At 41.9% G+C, this 22,001-nt stretch overlaps 1 protein-coding gene across 1 annotated transcript; it reads right to left on the minus strand.

Moving 5' to 3' along the window:
* Nucleotides 1-2,106: 2,106 nt before the first annotated feature.
* LOC309380630 (fructose-1,6-bisphosphatase isozyme 2) lies at nt 2,107-22,001 on the minus strand. The gene is made up of 7 exons (XM_081930817.1): nt 21,705-22,001; nt 15,664-15,826; nt 15,114-15,206; nt 13,403-13,543; nt 12,626-12,763; nt 5,773-5,892; nt 2,107-2,516 (listed from the first exon to the last, which is right to left on the minus strand). The coding sequence occupies exons 1-7, from the start codon at nt 21,875-21,877 to the stop codon at nt 2,319-2,321; spliced, it is 1,026 nt and encodes a 341-aa protein (XP_081786943.1). The 5' UTR covers nt 21,878-22,001; the 3' UTR covers nt 2,107-2,318.

A 22,001-nucleotide genomic window follows, 5' to 3' on the forward strand; every position in this document is an offset into this window, starting at 1 on the left:
AAGAGCCACAAAACTCTCCCCCCCCCCAAAAATGTGCATTTTGACCCCCCAAAGGTTGGTACCCTCCCACCTCGAATGCATAAAATCCATATTACTGCCTAAAGAGCAGACAGACCACAGAGTCAGAAATTACCTGACTGCACCACGGCAATCCTGGAAGCGTGTGCAGCTGTTTCACCCAATTAAGTGGATTTCAAAAGCAAATTCAGTTAGATTAATCGAAATGCATAGAAGCTGTTTTGCAAAAAGAAATAAACCTAGGTGCTTAGGATGAGGTACATCGTGTGGATACATCATGCAATGTACCCACACGCAAGGCACTGATATCATGTCTGAGTCAAACATGCTAAAGACACATTTGTTGATCATGTTAGGTTGCTCCATGAGAAGCAGTCTGTAAATTAAACCAATCAATAAATCAAGGAGCACAGTTGTCTTGACAATGAAGTAAAATAGCACATTCATCATATACTCTTTCATTCCGTATAATGTTGCCAGCTTTGGCTTCTTCCAAGCCTCTCAATCGTTCTTTCCCTTCTGCAAGTTTGGGCTGGCAGGACTCGTGCTGCAAACAATGGTTTCGCGTCAAAAGTTTAACCTTTACACTTGACGAAGTAGAGCTTCAGGCTTCAGTCAAACTCAGTCATCTTAGTGCTATGCTAATTGGGGCCAGCGAGGCAGAGATAATAATCTCAAGCATTCCAAAGAAGACTTGTTTGCATGCTAATGTTTTGCTGGGACTCTTACTGGACTCTTCAGATGTTCTAGCAGATATATCTATGCGTTTCCTCAGAGCATGTGCACATGTTGCTATGTTTCAAGTTCAGCTGGGCATGTGGCCATGGGTTTATTCTTTCCTCTGCAAACGAGAGACTGCTTTTCCCTAGCTATGGTGAGGAACAGTCCATGCTGAAATCCATTTGACACATAATGATGTGAGGAGAGTTATTCTTAAGGCATTTGTGTGTATTAGGACTGCAACAACCATGTATTCACAAACACACATATGATATATCCAAACCCATTGTCAGAGGACCAAGGGTGCTTTCAGACTATTGCCAGATTCAATCGCATACCATCAAATATGTTTTCAATAGTTCTCATTTTTACATGAGACAGGACTTGTGTAAAAATGAGAACTACTAAAAAAACAGGGGGAAAGGTGGGGTATATATAAATAAACAACAACAACATTCAGGTTATGCAATTAAATTGATTTGGGGGGTCTTGTGTAACAAACCCACTTCCCCCATTCATAACTGCTGTCCTTATGATGTTATTATTATTCCAGCTATATACTTTGTGAATTTAACACTTGTAGTAAGAGGTCCAGCATTCCAATTAAGTCCAAACTGAATGAAAATGAATTTGTGAACAACTCTTAGTTAAACAATTCTATATTGGAGCCTTCCTCTGAAATATTTGTTGTTAACTTTGAGGTTGGTCTGTACATATTACTGGCTGAAAGAACAGCTAGGTAGTCATTTTTCTCAATCTGGATCGAAGCTGGGTTGGGTGGGGTGTGTGTGTGTGTGTGTGCATCAAAATACAGGATGTATAAGAAACAAGGAGATAAATAGAGGCTAGATATTTGTGACTCACATCATGTGTATACAGCTTCTCAAACTAGTGGTTGGGAGTGCGCTGGATGTGGAATAAACAGGGTTTTATCCAAGAGTTTTAATGACTTTTGATCCAAACAGACCAACACAGGGGAAGGTTGATATACAGAAGTGATCTATGTTAGCTAGTTGGAGAGAAAATCCATGCTTAGAGATATGATACTTTTAATAAGCATAAATAAGCTACCAAACTGGAAAACAAAGAGGCCATCTTTATCAAAACAATGTGGGGTCATGTTGGTTATACCAAAGTCCAGTCGTTGCAGCCTGGCAGCCAAGGACAGTTGCCTTCTGATTTTGATCAGCTGCCCCACTGTAAAATTGGGAAAATAAACATGTTACCTCACAGGTCATAAGACTAAGGGTAGTCTCATGTGGCTGAATGGAAAACAAACACCTGCAGCAGACTGATTAGCTGAACTGATGGTTTGAACATTGACAAATGTTTTATCTGAGTAAAGGAGGAAGATGGCAAATGACTCACTTGGTTCACTAATCGCCATTCTGCAGGCTGCATTTTTATTTGTGTATCACAGAAACGGAGGTGAGGAGTGTCATATTTTGCATTAGCAGAAAATAAACCATTTTATTCAAAAAAAAACACAAAAATGGCTTTTTCTATTGCTTGTCAGCAGGGTGGAATTTTTTCACTCTTAAGCATCACCCTCTTCCCAGTGTGCAGTGAAAAGAAGAAGATCACGAGGTGCTCTTTGCGTGTTTCTGCACGAAGCTCAGGTATTCTTGAACATCATCCGGAGAACCAACAACAAAAGGGACTCTTTGGTGAATGGACTCTGGCTTCACATCCAGCACAGCTTCTGTCCCGGTGGTAGCTACTCCTCCAGCCTGCTCTATGATGAAAGCGATGGGGTTGCACTCATAAAGAAGTCGGAGCTGTGGCGGAAGAGAAAATCCTTTATTCGGTTTAGGTGGTTGGTGGTAGTTTAGAAAGCAACCAGGGAACTTACTGTCAACTAAAACAGTTTTTCAAATTATAGATACTCTGTATATTACAATACAGTGGTACCTCAGGTTAAGTACTTAATTTGTTCCAGAGGTCCGTACTTAACCTGAAACTGTTCTTAACCTGAAGCACCACTTTAGCTAATGGGGCCTCCTGCTGCCGCCGCGCCGCCGGAGCATGATTTCTGTTCTCATCCTGAAGCAAAGTTCTTAACCTGAAGCACTATTTCTGGGTTAGCGGAGTCTGTAACCTGAAGTGTATGTAACCTGAGGTACCACTGTATCATTATTATTATTATTATTATTATTATTATTATTATTATTAAAAAATACTACAATCCAGGCAACGTTAAGTACTTCTAAGTTCCATTTATTTCTGTTGGAGAAGAAAGAACTTGCCAAAATCACTTCCCTTATCTTGTCACTAGATAAGGGCCCCTCTCCCACTAGCTAGGAGCCTTAGGGTGGAAAAATTCCCATTGGAGACTTTTTTCTAAAGCTCCCAGCTCCACCGGAGTAGAATTTACATACTATTAGGCTATTTTTTCCATATGGAATACATTCTACACTGGCATCCCAGCTTATTTATCCATTCTCGGACTCTTCCAAACTACTGTAACTTCTTGTTGCTAACTTAACAATGGCTCCTACAGCTCTCTTAACTGCCCAGGAATCTGAAACTGCTTGTGTTCTCTTCAGGAATAGGTGGGCAAAAGGCCATGTTCTGTTTCCCTTTGTACTCTGCATTATTTGACAAGGAGTTTGCAGAGGTTAAAGGCATGTGACACAAACATGCGTCTGTGCCCAGAAATGTACAATACGGGCTGCATTTCATAGTACAAGAGTACAGCCGGTCAAGTCATTCTCTGCCAGTTCAACCATGACATCCTTCCTCTCCCTTTTGGCCACAAAACATTTTGTGCACTAACCAATTGTTTCTTACAGAATCGCTAATCTTGTATAACCCTAATTCAGTCCACAACGAACTTATAAAATTTCTTAGTACTGAGCATTCTGCTACTGAAATTCAATCAGTGGAACTAACAAGTCCAACCACTATTTCGGAATGAGAAAACCGTTGAATTCATCACTGTGAGAAGTAGGTTACAGGGAACCAGGCAGAGGGCCTTCTTGGTAGTGGCGCCTGCCCTGTGGAACGCCCTCCCAGCAGATGACATCTATTTTACTTTTACCTATTTTACTTTTAAAAGACAACTGTTTAGGGAAATTTTTAATGTCTGATGCTGTATTGTTTTTAATATTCTATTGGAAGCCGCCCAGAGTGGCTGGGGAAACCCAGCCAGATGGGCTGGGTATAAATAATAAATTATTATTATTCATTGGGGCTTTGCTGTGGTTGTGGAACACACACAGCAGGCTGGCTGGGGTTACAGGCTGAGGTGCAATCTTTTAGGCTTAGGCAAAGTAATTTCCAGCAAAGAAATGAGAGCCAGTGTGGTGTAGTGGTTAAGAGCAGTAGACTGGTAATCTGGTGAACCGGGTTCGCTTCCCTGCTCCTCCACATGCAGCTGTTGGGTGACCATGGGCTAGTTACACTTCTCTGAAGTCTCTCAGCCCCACTTACCTCACAGAGTGTTTGTTGTGGGGGAGGAAGGGAAAGGAGAATGTTAGCCGCTTTGAGACTCTTTAGAGTAGGGATAAAGCGGGATCTCAAATCCAAACCCTTCTTCCTTGTAATTTTGCTCACTAATGAACTGCATGGCAGGGCTAAAGTATTTGGTGGGGAGGGCAAACTTTACCAGAGCCCACCCTCTTACAATGCCAGGGAGAAGTGAATTGATGCTAAATTGGCTATTCAACTTAAGGATATTAACAGAAATATTTATGTGCTGTATTTATGTGCCTATTTTCCAGATCTTGTGATATTCACTGGAGCCAATCAGAAGCTGCATTAGAGCAGAACCAGCAGTATTCTAAACAGTGCACTGATGGCCTTTCTCAAGAACACAGAGATCATACTAGTAGTCTGAGAGAGATCAAGTTGGGCTTCCCTAAGCAGTGACATGATCTCTCAGGAACTACCAGTCCCAGAACTCTTTGTACAGAGACAAGAGGAAGGGATGTCTGAAGCCAGGGGTGGACATTAATCAAAGACATTGATCCCAGGGACACAGTGAGACAATGCTACTGGTAGGATTTAAAGGCACACAAAAAATGTGAGTAAATCACTAGTTCACACATATGCAGCAAAAACAGTTAAGCCACCTAGCTATTTTATTCATCAAATGCTATCTGAAAGAGAAGTTTACTTTTTGGAAAGAATTAATGATTTTGCAATGGAAAAGTCTATAATAAAAACAAAGATTTACAGTGATTTGGTCTATTTATGAAATGTTTGCAGCTGCATTGATCCATCAGATTTTTTAAAAAACCCTTGAAGATAAAGCCAACTCTAAAATTACAAAGTACTCAGGAAGCTCTATAGAACTATTCTTCAAACCAGATGTAAAAAATATTAATGGGAGAGCATGCTGGGTAGAAAAGCCCCAGTGGGCATCATGTTGTAATTTCGGAAATGTAGAAGATTGTAGCACTAAAAAACAAAGCTTTATTGCATAACACATGAGATTCTATGAATGGTATTGCCATATATGCATTGGAAAGGGCCCATATTACAACTTTGTACTGTATTAGGTCTCCAAAAATGATGCATGAGCCCTTATTATGTCACTTGGCTTGCAAGTAACAATACAATGCAATACAATAAATGTATGTTTACTCAGAGGTACGGTCCAAGTATGTTTAAGATTGTGTATTTGCTCTGTTTTTCACCAGAAGAAAACCCTACGATCATTCAGCAGATAAGCCAATAGGATTTCCTGAGCAGAAATACTTGTGGTTGAATCTGCATTGCCACCCCTGACATATTTTTAAAACTGTGGACTCGGAGAAAGTGTTCTGTAATCAAATGAAATAGGCTCACAAATATATAATTTTGCCTATTTTCTTAATCCCTTAGGGATCCTGAGAGATCTGTGGGCAACCCAGTCACGTGGGCGGCATATAAATTATATTATTATATAATATATTATTATAGCATACTATTATTATCCACAAAAGCTCACGCCATGATGCCATGATAAATGTGTTATTCTTTGAGGTGCCACAAAACTCTTTTATTGTTTCAATATAATTATACACCGAGTATGGGATGAGAAAAAGTTACCTTTCCTTTTGGACTCTTCTGGTTAGCTGGATACAAAAAGATCCCACCATACACCAGGGTACGATGAACATCAGCCACCATGGAGCCCACATATCTGGCTCCATAAGGAGAAACACCTTCCTATGGAAAAGAGGAGTAGATATATTGGCCAGTTTCTGCACACATTGATTTGCAACGGAAAAGGTGAAACTAGGTGGAGGAAAACCATGCAAGGAACACCTGTCCACAAAAATACTATTGCTCACACGAAATGATGATTTGGGCTTAAAGTATAAAAGATTGGTTAGATATTAAGGATTGCTAAATCCTTGATCAAATATGGGACTTTTGCTTTTAACATCAACAAAGACACTGCCCAGGTGTGGGAAACCTTTGGCCTCCATGTGCTGCTGAACTTTCACTATCCTTGGCCATTGGCCATCCTTGCTGGACTGATGGGATTTGTAGTTCAGCAACACTTGGAGGGCCAGGGGTTCCCCACACCTGATATAGTTGTTGCTCTTTCACCAGTTAATCTCATGTTATCCCCGTCTGCTGTAGGACAGAAATATAATCTTGCAGGCAAAGGCTGTGGGTGGATAACAGTATCAGTGGAGGATCAGGATAGAAGGCAAATGGTCATGTTTCATCGATTTCCATTTTAGATGACAAAGGGAATTGATGCTACATCACAAACTTGGAAGGATTCAATGTTCTTTTCCTGAAAAAGCAATAGTGTGAATTGTCATAATTGATGTAGTAACTTGTCTCCTTCTGCTTGGAATCCTAGAAGTGTATTGTTCTCTGTGATGCCACTCAATCAAACATTTCTTAAGTGCTCCTAATAGGAGTCATCTACCCACATTTTGTGGGGTAGATTCTGCAACATGAGAAAGCTTATTGGCTCCATCTGTTGTGCTCTTGCTTAAAACCAAGAAAGTACTGTTACTTGTTCTCAGCTTTTAAGTTCCCTGGCTTTGCACCTGCAATTTAAGGAGGAAATACCAGCCATAAAACTCAAAAGAAATGATTCTGCAGTGAGCAGCAGAGCAGCATGTTCCGCTTCCCTTCATAGATACCAGTCTCCTATAAGTCAGCAACATGCACAGCTGTTACAAGAGGCTTCAAAGGTTATTTGAGATATTGGGGTTACAGGGACATCTGATGGAGTTTCAATTCCTTTAATGGCTTCTTGCATAGGAAACATTCTTTTTTGGCCATAAGACCTTCCCCAGCAGCACCTGGGAACCATTTTTACTTTCAAAAGATGACACTCTTACAATGGGGGAGGGGCAAGAGAGCAGCCAGGCATTTAAAGAATTTTGAAACTCAGCTCGGTGGCTTTCAGGCAGTGAATCCAGTAATTGTGATTCAGTGACCTCCTGCTTTTAAACAATTCATTAGCTTTGAGTACAGATTAATTACTTAAGCTTGACACAGGGAAGATGGAAAATTCAGCCATGTGGCATGAAATTTTCAAGAAGTCCCAGTTCCAGAATTTTACATGATGCTAGCCCCAATGAGCAGGACGCGGGTGGCACTGTGGGTTAAACCACAGAGCCTAGGACTTGCTGATCAGAAGGTCGGCGGTTCGAATCCCCACGACGGGGTGAAAGCACATCAAAGTGCAAGTAGATAAATAGGTACCGCTCCGGCGGGAAGATAAACGGCGTTTCCGTGCGCTGCTCTGGTTCGCCAGAAGCGGCTTAGTCATGCTGGCCACATGACCCGGAAGCTGTACGCAAGTTCCCTCGGCCAATAAAGTGAGATGAGCGCTGCAACCCCAGAGTAGTCGGTCATGACTGGACCTAATGGTCAGGGGTCCCTTTACCTTTATCTTTAGCCCCAATGAATAACTGGGAGGTGATTCTCCCCCCCCCCCAGTGATTGATGCTTAAGCTGTCTGCAGCTCTAACAAAAACCACGCATCTGACCACCATTAACAGGAAGCCCTGTGATCATGATAACTGTGGAACAAGGAGAGTTGCCACCTGGTTTCCTGACCAAAGTTCTATAATAACTTTGCAATGAAATGTCTGGGAGAGCTGCATCTGTTTAATTCTGACATACTATGACTTACTGGAAGACGGGTGGTGGCAAGGACGAGAGAAGGTAGCCACCCTATTGGCTACTTAGAGATTTTAAGGTTCTAACATTTCAAATATAGCACAAATTCTAAATAGCACCATCTTAAACTGGTTTGTACAGGGTGTGTTTACATCTACCTGCTTCATTTTGTTACTGGATATGAATGAACTGATATTCATGTGAGCAAGTTATGGAACACAACTGAACTATCATTGGATTCCGCAGTATGATTCTGTGTTTGAAATATAGGTAGCATGGTGATGTCATTTCCTTGATTTGTTTTGTGCTTGCTCTTTTTGTTTGTTACAAATTGCACAAGCAGTCGATTTTAAATGTCAGGTTTTCAGGTCATGTTCTGACGAATGTACCCGGAGTTTACAAAAATAAGACAGGATAAAACAGAAGTGCCTACTCAACTGCTTACTTTTTGAAACCTGTGCCAAGCAGTTCAGGTTTCTACAAAATCAAACCCACTTCTCTGTTTCCAAGAAACTGTAAGTTACTGTAATGCATTACAGCACAAACAATAGCCTTTCCAGTCTACAGAGTGCTTATACATTTTGCATAAGGCTAATTTTACCTCAATCCATTCAGCTAGCAATGAAATCATTATGATCTCACTATGGGGGTGGGGAATGACGCAAGGAATTTATTTAAAGGGATACCCTCAGATTAGAATAAAAAGAACACCAAATTTACAAGGGCAATTGGAAGTCATGGTCTTGGAATCCCAGTGACAGGTTCAGAGGTTAAGCTAAGCTATTGTTTAAGAAGTGTTTTGTGTACAAGTCACAGTGCAACTCACACTTGTGTGTGAGTTCTTTGCACTGCTCTGGTGTATGCCAGAAGAGAAAAATGGAAACATCTACTTTTTAAACTTTTAAAATAACCAGAAATCTCCTTTAAGTCCAATCTTGGGGAACCTATAGATTCTCAAGTTTGGACATGAGGCATTCTGGTTACTTTAAAACTTCAAAAGAAGCTTTTGATCTCCTCCTTTGCCATGAGAAAAATGAGGAGAAAGGAGCGGGGAGAGAATTAATGATTTTGATTTTAATTAGGCCATAGACTATAGCAGGAAGGAAGGGAGAGTTCACTATTCTAAAGCTCACTATGTAAAAGTGAACTATGGTTTCGCATTACATTTGTTTTGACTACAGCAAACCCAGGTATGCCTAACTTACTTGGAGGAAACCCAATTAAAAAATGTGAGACTTGCTTTCAAGTAAATATACTTAAGAGTTGGTTGTGTAAATTAACAATCCTATAGGAGAATCCTGCCCATTGTTGAGTCCTGCTTTATGCTTGTTGATAGACTCTGCTGTGTTATTTTAGTAGCTTTTTGATTTTTCATGTTTTATTACTGCCTTGTTGACCAGCCTGAGATCCATGTAAGTGGAGCCATTAAGAAATCTAACGAACAAATTAATAAATAAATAAAAATTCAGTGTGACAAGCTTGGAAAATTGTTAACATATAGCTTTACTTGGTCATTTTTGTGATGTCATTACCCAGTACAGAGTACCAACACCTCTTTATTTTTCTTTTATTTGTTGTACTGGCTTTAACACAATAGGATATTTCATAAGCGGAATCAGGTAATACCTGTATTGAGTTTAGAGCATTCCAAAGAAAATATAGATGCAAAGAGCAGGAAGGGTGTCGTTGCTTTAGTACTTAGCCATTACACTACTAGCAGGAAGTTTTCTACCATATATCTTGAGTTATTTTGTATGACACATAAATATTATGTTAGTATTTGCTAGAGCAACACCAACATACCATTGATACTTGATACTAAGGAAATGCTGCTTAGTTCTTTTCTACCTATTTTTTTTTATTTTAAATTGTGGTTCTTTAAGCACAAGGACAGCTCTGGGTTTTGGGGGGTTTTTTTGCCGGGTGGGGGGGCTGCTCCATAAAAATCAGGGCTGCCCCTTGAGAACACTTGGGCTGTAGTCGCATAAACTGCTATTTGCCTAACTGTTAATTTCTGCATGATATTTGAGCTTTCATATGATGTAAAAGCCAAAGCTGAAACTATAGTGGAATAGAACGCAAGTTTAGTACCGGTATCCAGTGCTTTTCTTCTACAAAAATGTTTAGGTGAACTCCCATTTTGACTCAAAAAAAATCACCATTTTATAGTTCAAATTGGGAGAAACAAATACAGTAAATGGACAAAAGTGCAAAGATTCACAAAATGTTTAGGGGTATGTGTACCCCTGCGTAGTCCCCAGAAAAAAAACACTGCTTATATCTATATTATTTACAAACAGGTTTTTTCTCTGAAAGCAAATAACATGGAAGTGAGTCCTAAACTTGCACTACATCCCACTATGGTTCCAGAAGCAGTTTTTGCATGCTGTTAAAGCTCAAATCAAAGGGACACAGGTGGCACTGTGGGTTAAACCACAGAGTCTAGGACTTGCAGATCAGAAGGTTGGCGATTTGAATCCCCATGATGGGGTGAGCTCCCATTGCTTGGTCCCCACTCCTGCCAACCTAGCAGTTCGAAAGCACGTCAAAGTGCAAGTAGATAAATAGGTACCACTCCGGCAGGAAGGTAAACGGCGCTTCCGTGCACTACTCTGGTTCACCAGAAGCGGCTTAGTCATGCTGGCCACATGACCCAGAAGCTGTACTCCGGCTCCCTCGGCCATTAAAGTGAGATGAGCGCCGCAACCCCAGAGTCGGTCACGACTGGACCTAATGATCAGGGGTCCCTTTACCTTTAAAGCTCAAATATAATGCAGAACGTAACAGTTAGGGGAAAGCTGTGAATAAACAGCCATGTGAATGCAGACTTCCTGAGTACAGGCAGTTAACATTTTGCGCAGGGGTTCTGTTCCTGGGCCCCCCACATGTTGGCAGAGCGAGCATAAGCCCGTTCTGCCTTCTTCTGGGTTCAAAAGGACCCGCACATCGGCAGTCATGTGTCAAATGGACACACACATAACAGTCACCATTTGCACTGGCATTTTCAGTGGCTTGAAGGCTGTAACTGTTTTGCTGCCTCACTCCTTTCCAGCTGAAGCCAAGTGAAGCTGCCTTTGTATAGGAATGTTTTAATCTCCACTAAGCACCTTACTCTTTCCTTTGCCTGCCCCTTATCTGCCACATGTTGTCATGGGTCTTCATTTGCAGACACATCTTAAGAACTCTCAAATCAACAAATACGACAACATTGACTTTTGCTCCCTTCTATTTAAAGTAGATTTGAGTGCAAATAACTGAGGCTTCTGATGCAGACTTCTTATGTTGCAAGCATCTTGCAATTTGCCCATACCAAAGGGAACAACCAATGTTCTGACCTCTCTTGCTGCGATCCAGTTTGTCCCCAGTTAAAGTGCACCCTTTTAGCGTCAGTGAGAGATAAGGGAAGAGAATGTGGTCCTCTGGGAGAGATAGGAGCCACAAGCGTCTAACATGGTGCATTTATTTTACATAGATTGAGGAGCTTCGTTTGTTTGAATAGAGTCTAATAGCATATAGAGTGGTACCTCTGGTTACATACGCTTCAGCTTACATATGCTTCAGGTTACAGATGCCGCTAACCCAGAAATAGTGCTTCAGGTTAAGAACTTTGCTTCAGGATGAGAACAGAAATCGTGCTCCGGCAGCGCGGCAGCAGCAGGAGGCCCCATTAGCTAAAGTGGTGCTTCAGTTTAACAACAGTTTCAGGTTAAGTACGGACCTCCGGAACGAATTAAGTACTTAACCAGAGGTACCACTGTACAGCTATTTCACCTGCAAAGTGAATGCACTTTCTGCATTTTCATATTTCAAGGCTCCGACTTTGCAATTTAAATACACATGGTTCTATATTCGCTTCTGTGGTTTGGTGTCAACGCTGACTTGAATGTTTGACTCACCTAGTTCCCAAGGATAGGAAAATGTAACAACCTAGGTTACAGGAAGAGGAAGGGAACCGCTGGGAAGTGCCTGGGACTGGTATAGGAAGGTATAGCCCAGGGGTCAGCAAGGTTTATCTTGCCTGGACCGGATCAGTCCCGCAGAGATCCCTCCATGGGCCGGGTCACATGTGTGTGTGAGCGCGGCCCCCCGCTCAGACACAATTTTTGGTGTCTGCGCAGATGCGATTTTCGGCGCCGTGGAAACAAGTCCCCACGCTGCGCTGGTTTAGTGCAGCGCGCAAGTGGGCAACTCAGTTGTGGGTTGGTAAAATGACCTCTGCAGGCTGCTTCTGGTCCATGGGCCTTAGGTTGCCGATCCCTGGTATAGCCAGATAGAGCAGAAGCAGGCAAGAAAGATGATACATTAAATTCATATGTGCTTTTAATGTATCTTGCCTTTTGCTTTAAAAATAACAGCCATGGAGGATCTAAATCAAGATTGCAGCCTTCCCCCTGAATAATCCTCACCTCCAAGCTTCCATTGGCACCATGTCACATTCCCTCTCAAAGGAAATAGCAATTGTTACGGCGTAGGATTTCCATGGTACCGGAAGATAAAATGTCACGGACGTTTCCGGGGGGGGGGGGAGCTCCATTTAAAATACTAAATTAACTGAGGTTCTGCCCCCCCCCCGTAATGTCCTGTTACCCATTATCTCCCCCCAAAAAGCTCAACAACTTTTGGGGGCAATCTGCCAAAAAAAAGCTTAGCGGTCAACCAAAAAACTAGCTATGCCCACATAAAATGTATCCCAGCGTAAACTGTGCTTTATGTATAATGATGATTATGTATAATGATGATGAGATTTGCTCAGTTTCACAGACAGTAGTAGCACCCACGATAGAGTTGCAATAAAATGGTATATTACCTCAGGAAATTTCTTCTTTTGTAAATACTCTGTCACTGAAGGATCAAAGTACTTGGCATAGCCCTCATTGAGGCTGTAGATTTTCCCTTTCTTCTTGATTTTTACATCTTTTTCCACCAGAATGAACTCGCCGAGAGCCTGCAGAATAGTTAAAGCATGTCACAAGTAATAAATGCCATGTGTTTACTTCCTTGACGTTCTGAGGCTTGTCCAGTTACGACCCTAAATATACAGTTACATGCTCCCTACTTTTTCAAAGAGTAATAAGGCTTGGTTGCAATCCTAAATATACTTGCCGGGGTACGAGACCAATGGAACACCCTTCCGAATAAACATGCATGGGATTGCAATATGAGTTCCTTTTCAAAAAGAGAGTCCAGGAAACTTACAGTGCATTTGTAATATTTGCTTTTTTGCTGTGGAAAAAGAGGGTTTTAAAGGGCGCTCAGATATCTCCTGACTCTCATCCGCCCTCACCCTTTCCGTTACTTTTTTTGAAGCTTGTTTGAAGCACCCATCAGATGAGGCTTGAGCAGCATTTCTCTACCAAATTCTTCCTTCTCACTGGTGACATAATTTAGTTGTCCTTCTAGCTACCTAATAAGGGATGCTAAATGATAGTGTGATGCAAAGTGAGGGCAGGAAGCAATGCAATCACTCAAAATGAGTGGCCAGGAAGGGAGCTACACTCCACATGCTGAAAGGGTGGGGCGAATTTCATATGAATACGAGAGGGCGGCAGAAAATAGTATTAGTAATGAATGTTTGCACAGGTACCGGATCCAGCATGAAGCAGTCCACTCCTTGCCCCGTGGAAAGGGCTACCAAAGTTGCACTCCCATACAAAGCATAGCCGGCTGCGACGATGTTGCGTCCCGGCTGCAAAGCATCTTTCTCAGAAGGCTCGTCTTCTGATGTCTAAGGGGAAAGTGATGGTTGTACTCAAATCTCAAGTATTTTGCCGTTATTGTTAAAAAGCATTTGAAGAAGAAGAAAAATAAAACCACAAATTCAAATAGGACTCTCTCCCAGTTATGGCGCACATTGTACAACAGGCCCTTGTGAAAGGTTTGTATCGACACCCGATATAACGAGGTAGAGTTTGGGGACATTTTTGTAAGAGGATCTCAAGTGATAATTCAGCGACGAATCGCAAATAGAGAACCATAGGAGGGGCACATCCAGCAGTAGTTAAAAAATGGCAGTAAACAGACAGTGTTATTTTTATCTATCTATTTATTTCACTCTCCAAGTGCTTCCCATGAATCATCCCACAGCAATTTAATAATAATAAAAACAGGAGCAAGGAAAACCATTTCAAATCCAATATGTAGATAGGCTGGGATAAAAGACTTGTTGAAAAGGGAAGGCCTCCAATAGGTGCTAAAAAGAGTAAAGAGTGTGCTTGTCTGCTATGCAGTGGGAGGGAGTTCCAAAGGCTAGGTGCCACCACACTAAAGGCCCAATTCTTGCATTGTACAGAATGGATCGGCTGCTGTATATGGTTTTGTACAGCAGTACTAACTTAGCCCAGTATCTAACTGGCAGCTAGTGGCAATAGAATATTCATCTAATGAAGAACTCTTGGAAACAATTCACAATGCTTCTGTACATGTTAAAATATTTTTGTTGCTGTTCAAACTCCAGAATATTGTTAATAGTTCTAGCATTTTCCAGGACACCTTAACTTCCAATCTTGCCACATGGAGACCCCTTTCACAAGCCCATTTTCTCACCTAATCATCTTGTGGTGATTTTTCTGAATCTTAGGAAATTAATGTATTTTTTGCTCTATAAGACCACAAGACACACCTAGGAGGAGGAAAACAAGAAAAAAAATATTCTGAATCTCAGAAGCCAGAACATGCGCAGCCTGCATTCGCTCCATAAGACACACACATATTTCCTCTTACTTTTTAGGAGGAAAAAAGTGAGTCTTATAGAGCAAAAAATACAGTAATATATGATCTGCCTCTCAGCCAAACCTACCTCATAGAGTTGTTGTTGGGATTCAAGTTCTAGGAGTAATTTTCTGCATCATTAGCATGGAGTTAGCAAGTATATGTATGGCATTTGCAAGCAAAATTATTTATTTGGATACCCACAACATAGCGAAGATATAAAAATAAAAAATGCTGCCAAGTTACTACTGTCCTTAACAAATAATAATTAGAGAATCACCATATTTTTACATTTCATACATGTTGTAGTATTGCTTTGAGACTTGAAGCTGCAATCCCATACCGACTTTCTGGGAATAAATTCTACCAAACTCCCATTTTTAAAAAAATAGTTTTTACTAAAGTTTTTTGTGTGTTACAAAACAAATAAAGAGGGAAAGGTACATACCTTGTCTCCACTTTCAAGTCATAGTCTATTTCACAATTTGCCTGCATTTAGTGATACACACTTATGTCATAGACATCATGCATTTAGGGGTGAGGAGGAAGAGGGCTGAACCCCCATTTTGTTCCATTTCTCAACTTACCTTCTTGTAAATAGCAAATATAGTTCCTATCGAAGCTAAGCAGTCTATGTTGGAGGAGCCATCCAGTGGATCAAAGCACACGACATATTTACCCTGAAAGAGGAGGAACGAATCAAATGAAAAGCAAATAAATAAAAATGTTTTCTCTCTCTTAATCTTTCAAATCTGGCTGGAGTACTACGCACTGAAACAATTTTGTATTATACTAAAATACGCTGGTATAACTTTCATGGCTTCACCACCCTCCCTAGAACCCTGTGAATTATAGTTTTCTGAGAGGCAGAGAACACTGCCTCAGCACTACCTCCACAAAACTACAATTCTGTACATTTCATGTACATATCACTTTATTCAGTTTAGTAATCACACAGACCCCATTGCTCAGTTTCCATTTATTTAATCTGTCTCCCTTTCTGGAATGCAGTTGTGTTTAGCATCTTTCAGGTAATCAAGGAAACGAGTTCTTTTCTCTTCAGAAATACAATTGTGCCATCTGCTGCTAAAAGGAGAGAACAGCCCCTTTTCCCAGTCAATCTGAATGTGTACCGACCCTCTTATCTTTTGGAGTAATAATAGCTTCTTTATTCTCCTCTGAAACCAGGACACATGTGCTGTAGGAGGACTGTAGCATGTTAATAACCAGAGAATTAGATAAAACATCAAGCTTCTTCTGTTCATCCCCAGTCACATTCACAGTGCCAGCTATTCCGAACCTATAGGAAAGGGCTTCGTTATTATAGTAAGGGAACACCGAAAAGTACACATTATACTGCAATACTGTTTTACATTATTTCCTTACTTTTACTTGACTTTCACACTGACATGACTCAAACTGTCCCTCATGTAATTGCCCCAGATTTATAAGGACTTCCCAAACCCTTTACTAGTGATAAATCTAAATTAAAACCTGAACTCATCTGTTCAGAAAACTCAGCTGGATGCTAGTTACAGCAATACACTATAGTTTTATTTTGCTTGACAGCCTGGGGATAATCCCCACGATACATGGGTGATCCTAATCTGTATTAGCACAACACCGTCAAGAGAAAATTACAATCATGATGCAATGGCTCTATGGACCTAATAGCACATGAATCAACTATCAGTGCTAAAATATTCTCCTCATACCACAGAAGAAAGCTTACATAGAAGTTTCTATGCCCTTTCCTATGCACTCAGAGGACAGCCTTATTGATTTGATTTCGGGTAAGCATGCTTAGGACGTGAAGACTGACACATCGCCATTGATTCAGTGAGCTGGATCTGAGACTCTAAACACGATAACAATAGTTTGTGTGTGAGTGAGCAGAGACAATGCAATCTTAACAGATAAAAAAATATTGTGGGAGAGAAATGGAAACAGACAATATGGAGTAATAACAACAGCACAATAACAATTTGGCTGCATGACCGATTAGTCTTCAACATATATTCATTTCTCAAGAGATGTATCTACTTCCTTTCACAAGCTTCCAGCTTATGACTTCACTCTGCTCTAGTGTTTTCATGTCCATATTTTATTGTTTTATTTTTTAATTGTGAAGTATGTTGTACCCTGCCCTGGAATAAAATTTTGAAGGGCAGCATACAGATTTCTAAAAACAAATAGATAATACTACTGGGCAGTGAAGGTCCTGTGTGAGTGTCTGGAGGCGGTTGGAGGATGGATGGCGGCTAACAGATTGAGGTTGAATCCTGACAAGACAGAAGTACTGTTTCTGGGGGACAGGAGGCGGGCAGGTGTGGAGGATTCCCTGGTCCTGAATGGGGTAACTGTGCCCCTGAAGGACCAGGTGCGCAGCCTGGGAGTCATTTTGGACTCACAGCTGTCCATGGAGGCACAGGTCAAATCTGTGTCCAGGGCAGCTGTTTACCAGCTCCATCTGGTACGTAGGCTGAGACCCTATCTGCCTGCAGACTGTCTCGCCAGAGTGGTGCATGCTCTGGTTATCTCCCGCTTGGACTACTGCAATGCACTCTACGTGGGGCTACCTTTGAAGGTGACTCAGAAACTACAACTAATCCAGAATGCGGCAGCTAGACTGGTGACTGGGAGTGGCCGCCGAAACCATATAACACCGGTCTTGAAAGACCTACATTGGCTCCCAGTATGTTTCCGAGCACAATTCAAAGTGTTGGTGCTGACCTTTAAAGCCCTAAACGGCCTCGGTCCAGTATACCTGAAGGAGCGTCTCCACCCCCATCATTCTGCCCGGATGCTGAGGTCCAGCGCCGAGGGCCTTCTGGTGGTTCCCTCATTGCGAGAAGCAAAGCTACAGGGAACCAGGCAGAGGGCTTTCTCGGTAGTGGCGCCCACCCTGTGGAACGCCCTTCCAGCAGATATCAAAGTGATAAACAACTACCTGACATTCAGAAGACATCTTAAGGCAGCCCTGTTCAGGGGAGTTTTTAACGTGTGATATTTTACTGTATTTTTTGTTTTTATGGAAGCCGCCCAGAGTGGCTGGGGAGGCCCAGCCAGATGGGCGGGGTATAAATAATAAATTATTATTATATTATTATTATTACTGCATTTGGAAATGTTCATAATATTTTAGAGACAAGGAAGGGGTGGGCAAACGTCATTATAAATGTATGGCAGGGAAAGTGGATTCACACATGACTTGTTCACTTGAATGTCCCTAGCATATACAACTGTACAACTCTTTGAACTTTTGCAAATCCTGGGGAAATAGGGGTCATGATCACATGAAGTAAGCCCTGCAGGTGTTGGCGTTACGGCATCAAGTTCATGCAGGCATTCAACTCAATGTGCACACCTGTGTTGAGTTAGGTTTTAGCGATCCTGCTTCTCTCTTCACAAGGACTTATTTTACTCCGTCTTTGCTCTTCTACTGTAAGCTGCAAGCAAAATTGCCATTGACAATCCACAGTATTGAGTTCCTGTGTGTACATTCTACTCATGCTATGGATGGAGCAATTTGAAGCTCATCACACATTCGCTACAAACCCTGAGGTAGGTGCTGCTTTATTTATTTCACTGAATTTTTAATTATTACTAAACACCTCTGGCACACACACCTATGACTACTGTATAGCCTGAAAAGTGTGTTAGCCATAATTAAAAAGTTGCTTCTAAAAATTGGCTCATAAAATGGCTCCCATTGCAAATGTCATATAGATATTAAATAAAATATAGAGCCGGGGTGGTGTACAAACAGAACTGCAAGAGAGTTAAAATACAATTAAAAACAATGCAGAACGATAGTGTCGGGCTCATCCTAAAAGCTTAAACCACTGATTACAAATAATGAATATGTGTGGCTGATCTGCGATAGGTTCACTTTCCTGATACATGTAAAAAAACCCCACCCTTTTAAAAAGACAGAAGTTGTGCTAAAGGTATGTAAACTTGTGGAGATTCTTCTACTATTTCAATTCCTTGGGGTGGGGGGAAGTCACAGATATTTTGCTGTCTGGTAAAAGATGAACCAGACTCCCCATAGGTCCAGAACCTTGAGGAGCAGACAGAGCCCCCTAAATCCAGTGTTCTGGATCCCCCTGAGGGACCTCTAGGTCGATACCAGACAAGGAACTCCTGGAGCTGTCAAAAGAGGAGGTAGAATAGCTCCTTGAAAGCACCGGGTCAACAACTTCAGGTAAAGACCAAAGAGCACAGTGTAATGTCTACAGACCCAGAGTTACCAGTCTACCCCCGAGTATGGGGTTTACTCAAGAGCAAGGAGTGCCTGATGGTCCTTCACAATTAGTTGCTGTGGCTAGAGAGTGGTTTAGGAAGTATTTAAGGCCTCCTTCTAGAGTCTTCCTTTTGCTGGAAACAATGCAGTTTTCTGATTCTTTGTTTCTGCTTACAGTTCCACTGCCTGGCTGAGCTCCCTGTGAGACAAAGATGGGAGGTTTTCTGACCTTGCTTCCGGATAATGTTTTGGCCCTAGACTGATTCTCTGTGCTTGAGTTTGGCTTGTTTTTTAAGATTTATTTTTACTGAAGATTTCCTTGGTTTAAAAAAAGCTCGTGCCTTTTTTCGGGTGGTACAGTCTTTCTTACAATTAGTGAGACATTAGTGTTGAGTACAGTACAGTGGTACCTCGGGTTAAGTACTTAATTCATTCCGGAGGTCCATTCTTAACCTGAAACTGTTCTTAACCTGAAGCACCGCTTTAGCTAATGGAGCCTCCTGCTGCCGCTGCGCCACCGGAGCACGATTTCTGTTCTCATCCTGAAGCAAAGTTCTTAACCTGAAGCACTATTTCTGGGTTTGCAGAGTCTGTAACCTGAAGCGTATGTAACCTGAAGCATACGTAACCTGAAGTGCATGTAACCTGAGGTACCACTGTATAAGGTTGGGGGAAGAAGGGGGGGTGAGGCTTATATTCTTTTCTTTAGTGTATGTTTGGGGTTTTGTGTCAGTGTCAACTCGGTAGATTCTCTTTCTATTCATTTATTACATTTCTTTGGTAGTGAGAGGGATCTGGGGGCAGGGTGTGGCTGGCTGCAGTGGGATTTCTTTGCATTTGTGAGTGGGGGGGGGCTTGTTGGGTCAGGTAAGCTAGATTGATTCGTAAGCTGTCGGTGATAAAGGAGAGCCATACTGGGGTGAAGGCGTCCTCTTCTATTTGTTCCTGTGTCAATTTCAGTTTGTTGGTTAGCTTTTCTAGCAAGGTCAATTCCCAGACAGTAATTGGTTCAGGGTTACTTCTGACAGGGGTCGCCAATGTATGGCTATGAGGCTGCTGAGAGTAGGTGGGTTATAAGCTCTGTATTATATGAGTGGTCATTATGATCTTGGAAGGTGTTCAGTAGGGCCAGTTCTGGGGTGAGTTCTAATACCTGTTTAGTTATTTTGCAGGACTGCTATTTAGTTATTTTGTAGGACTGCTGTCCAGAAGGGTTGGATTTTAGGGCATTCCCGCCACATGTGGAGGTATGTGCATGTGGAAGTGCAGCCTCCCCAACATCTTGGTGAGGTTCCTGGGTGTATCAGCTCCAGTTTCTGTGGTGTTAAGTACCATCTGTAGGTGAGTTTCAGAGTGAGTTCCCTTGAGTTTGGCTTGCTGAGATCATGCTGCATCTTGAATTCTTGGATATTTTTGTAAAAAGCTTTGTCCTCTTTGGACTGAGACCCTAGCTCCAGAGCAGGGGTCGGCAAAGTTTTTGTGGCTTGGGCCGGTTCATGATCCTACAGACGCTGCGGTGAGCCAGAGTGTGCGTGCACACACACACACACACACACACATACGCAAGCGCTATTTCCAGCACTCCTTCTGGTGCAGAGGAGGCGTGCACAGCTTCCCATTGGTTGAAGGAACTTCCTGCAACTAATGGGAAGCCAACCAGCATCATGGAAGGCGGTCCCTGTTCTGTTCCATGCCACTTTAGCACGGAGCATGGGAGCCGACTGAGCGGGCGGCGGGGGTCCATGGGCCGGTTAAACAACCCCCATGGGCCGCTTGTGGCCCCTGGGCCTTAGGTTGCCAACCCCTGCTCTAGAGCATGACAGATGGAAGAATCACAGCTAAAACACAGGACCACAATGATGGGATAGGGTTCCCCTGGAATAAACGAAGGATGACAGTTCCACACAAAATTCCTAGTGGGGAAACTTCCATATATAATTGTTGCTGAACAAAAGTAAGGAACAGTTAAAATTACTGTGTAACAAAGATTCTCCTTGGCGGTATTTTTCCAGCCTAATGGGAGAGCCAACCAAACAAAACTAATAATCGGAGTATACTCTCTGAAAGCTGTTTTTATACTAGCTTACATTTAACATTGTCATAATGTTAATTATAACTCTTTAACCAGAAAGGATATATCCTTCAGATGTTGTTGGACTACAGCTCACGTCAGTACTAGCCAATGGTAATCTGCAGTGATAGGAACTGTAGTCTAGCAACTGGAGTTAAGTACCACTGAACATAATGGGATATGCTTCTGAATAAAGATTTGTAATAACTGCATGTTTTGTATACTATTCTCTGAAGTGCTCACATTTTGTATAGTGCCACTTAGAGTTGTGGTGGCAATTTCTTTTTAAAAATTTATGCATGAGATGAAGAAATGAGTCACTCGTTTTAATATGAATTTTATAAGAGTGGGTTTCTATACAATGGCCAAAATGTACGTCCATGCTGAATGAAGACAGTGCCATTCCAATCACTTCAGACTGTGTAAATTCTGACTGCACCTTAAGCCAAATTAACTGCTTGACCTTCTTGTTTGACCTTGATGGCAATAGAAATGGGCTACACAAGAAAAGCAGCCTATTCCCATTTCTTTAAAAGTAAATAGTAATACAGGTAATTACAGGTGCTGCCACTCCCATTATTAAAGCAGTCAGTAGTTAGTTGCAGTAGTTATTCTTAAAACTTTGGCCAAACTAAAATCAGTGACCATTTGATTGTGGAGTTTCTGTAATTTAACATACACCGTGACTGCGATACTAGCCTTCTTTCATTCCAGGCACATGGAATTCCCATACTGCTATTCTGGCCATGCCACTTAGTTTAAAAGCTTCATGCTGTGTTTAAAAGAAGGAATTCCCAATGCTCACCCCCCCCCCTTTATATTTAAAACAATTCTTATCCTCCCCAATTCTGTGCAACTCACATATGAGCAAGGCCTGCCTTCCGAACCGCTGAAGAGATGGCCTTTATGGCAGTGAGCATGGAGTTCAGCAGCTGGGTCAGTTCTCCTGTGGCCCCTTTAACCCGCCGTCCTTTCTCCATGACATATCGGTTAAGGGTTAACATGTCCGTTTCAAAGGGGCTTCTGTCCGACATCTTGGCTGGTGAAAATGGTCTGTTTTCTTCACTAGAATTTAGCAGTTCCTTTGCACCCACAGTGTTGCTGCTCTTCAGTGGCAGTTTTATTTTAAGAAGAAGCAGTTGGCTTGCATGCGAGAAG

The sequence above is a fragment of the Podarcis melisellensis genome (genome assembly GCF_964234715.1).
Source record: "Podarcis melisellensis genome assembly, chromosome: 11".
Lineage (NCBI taxonomy): Eukaryota > Metazoa > Chordata > Lepidosauria > Squamata > Lacertidae > Podarcis > Podarcis melisellensis.

Coding starts and splice junctions, on each gene's coding strand:
- LOC309380630 (XM_081930817.1), bottom strand. CDS start 21,877: ATGTCGGACAGAAGCCCCTTTGAAACGGACATGTTAACCCTTAACCGA. Junction 13,544..15,113: donor TATTTGCTATTTACAAGAAG/GTAAGTTGAGAA, acceptor CTTTCCCCTTAG/ACATCAGAAGACGAGCCTTC. Junction 5,893..12,625: donor AAAAGAAGAAATTTCCTGAG/GTAATATACCAT, acceptor TCTTTTCCATAG/GAAGGTGTTTCTCCTTATGG.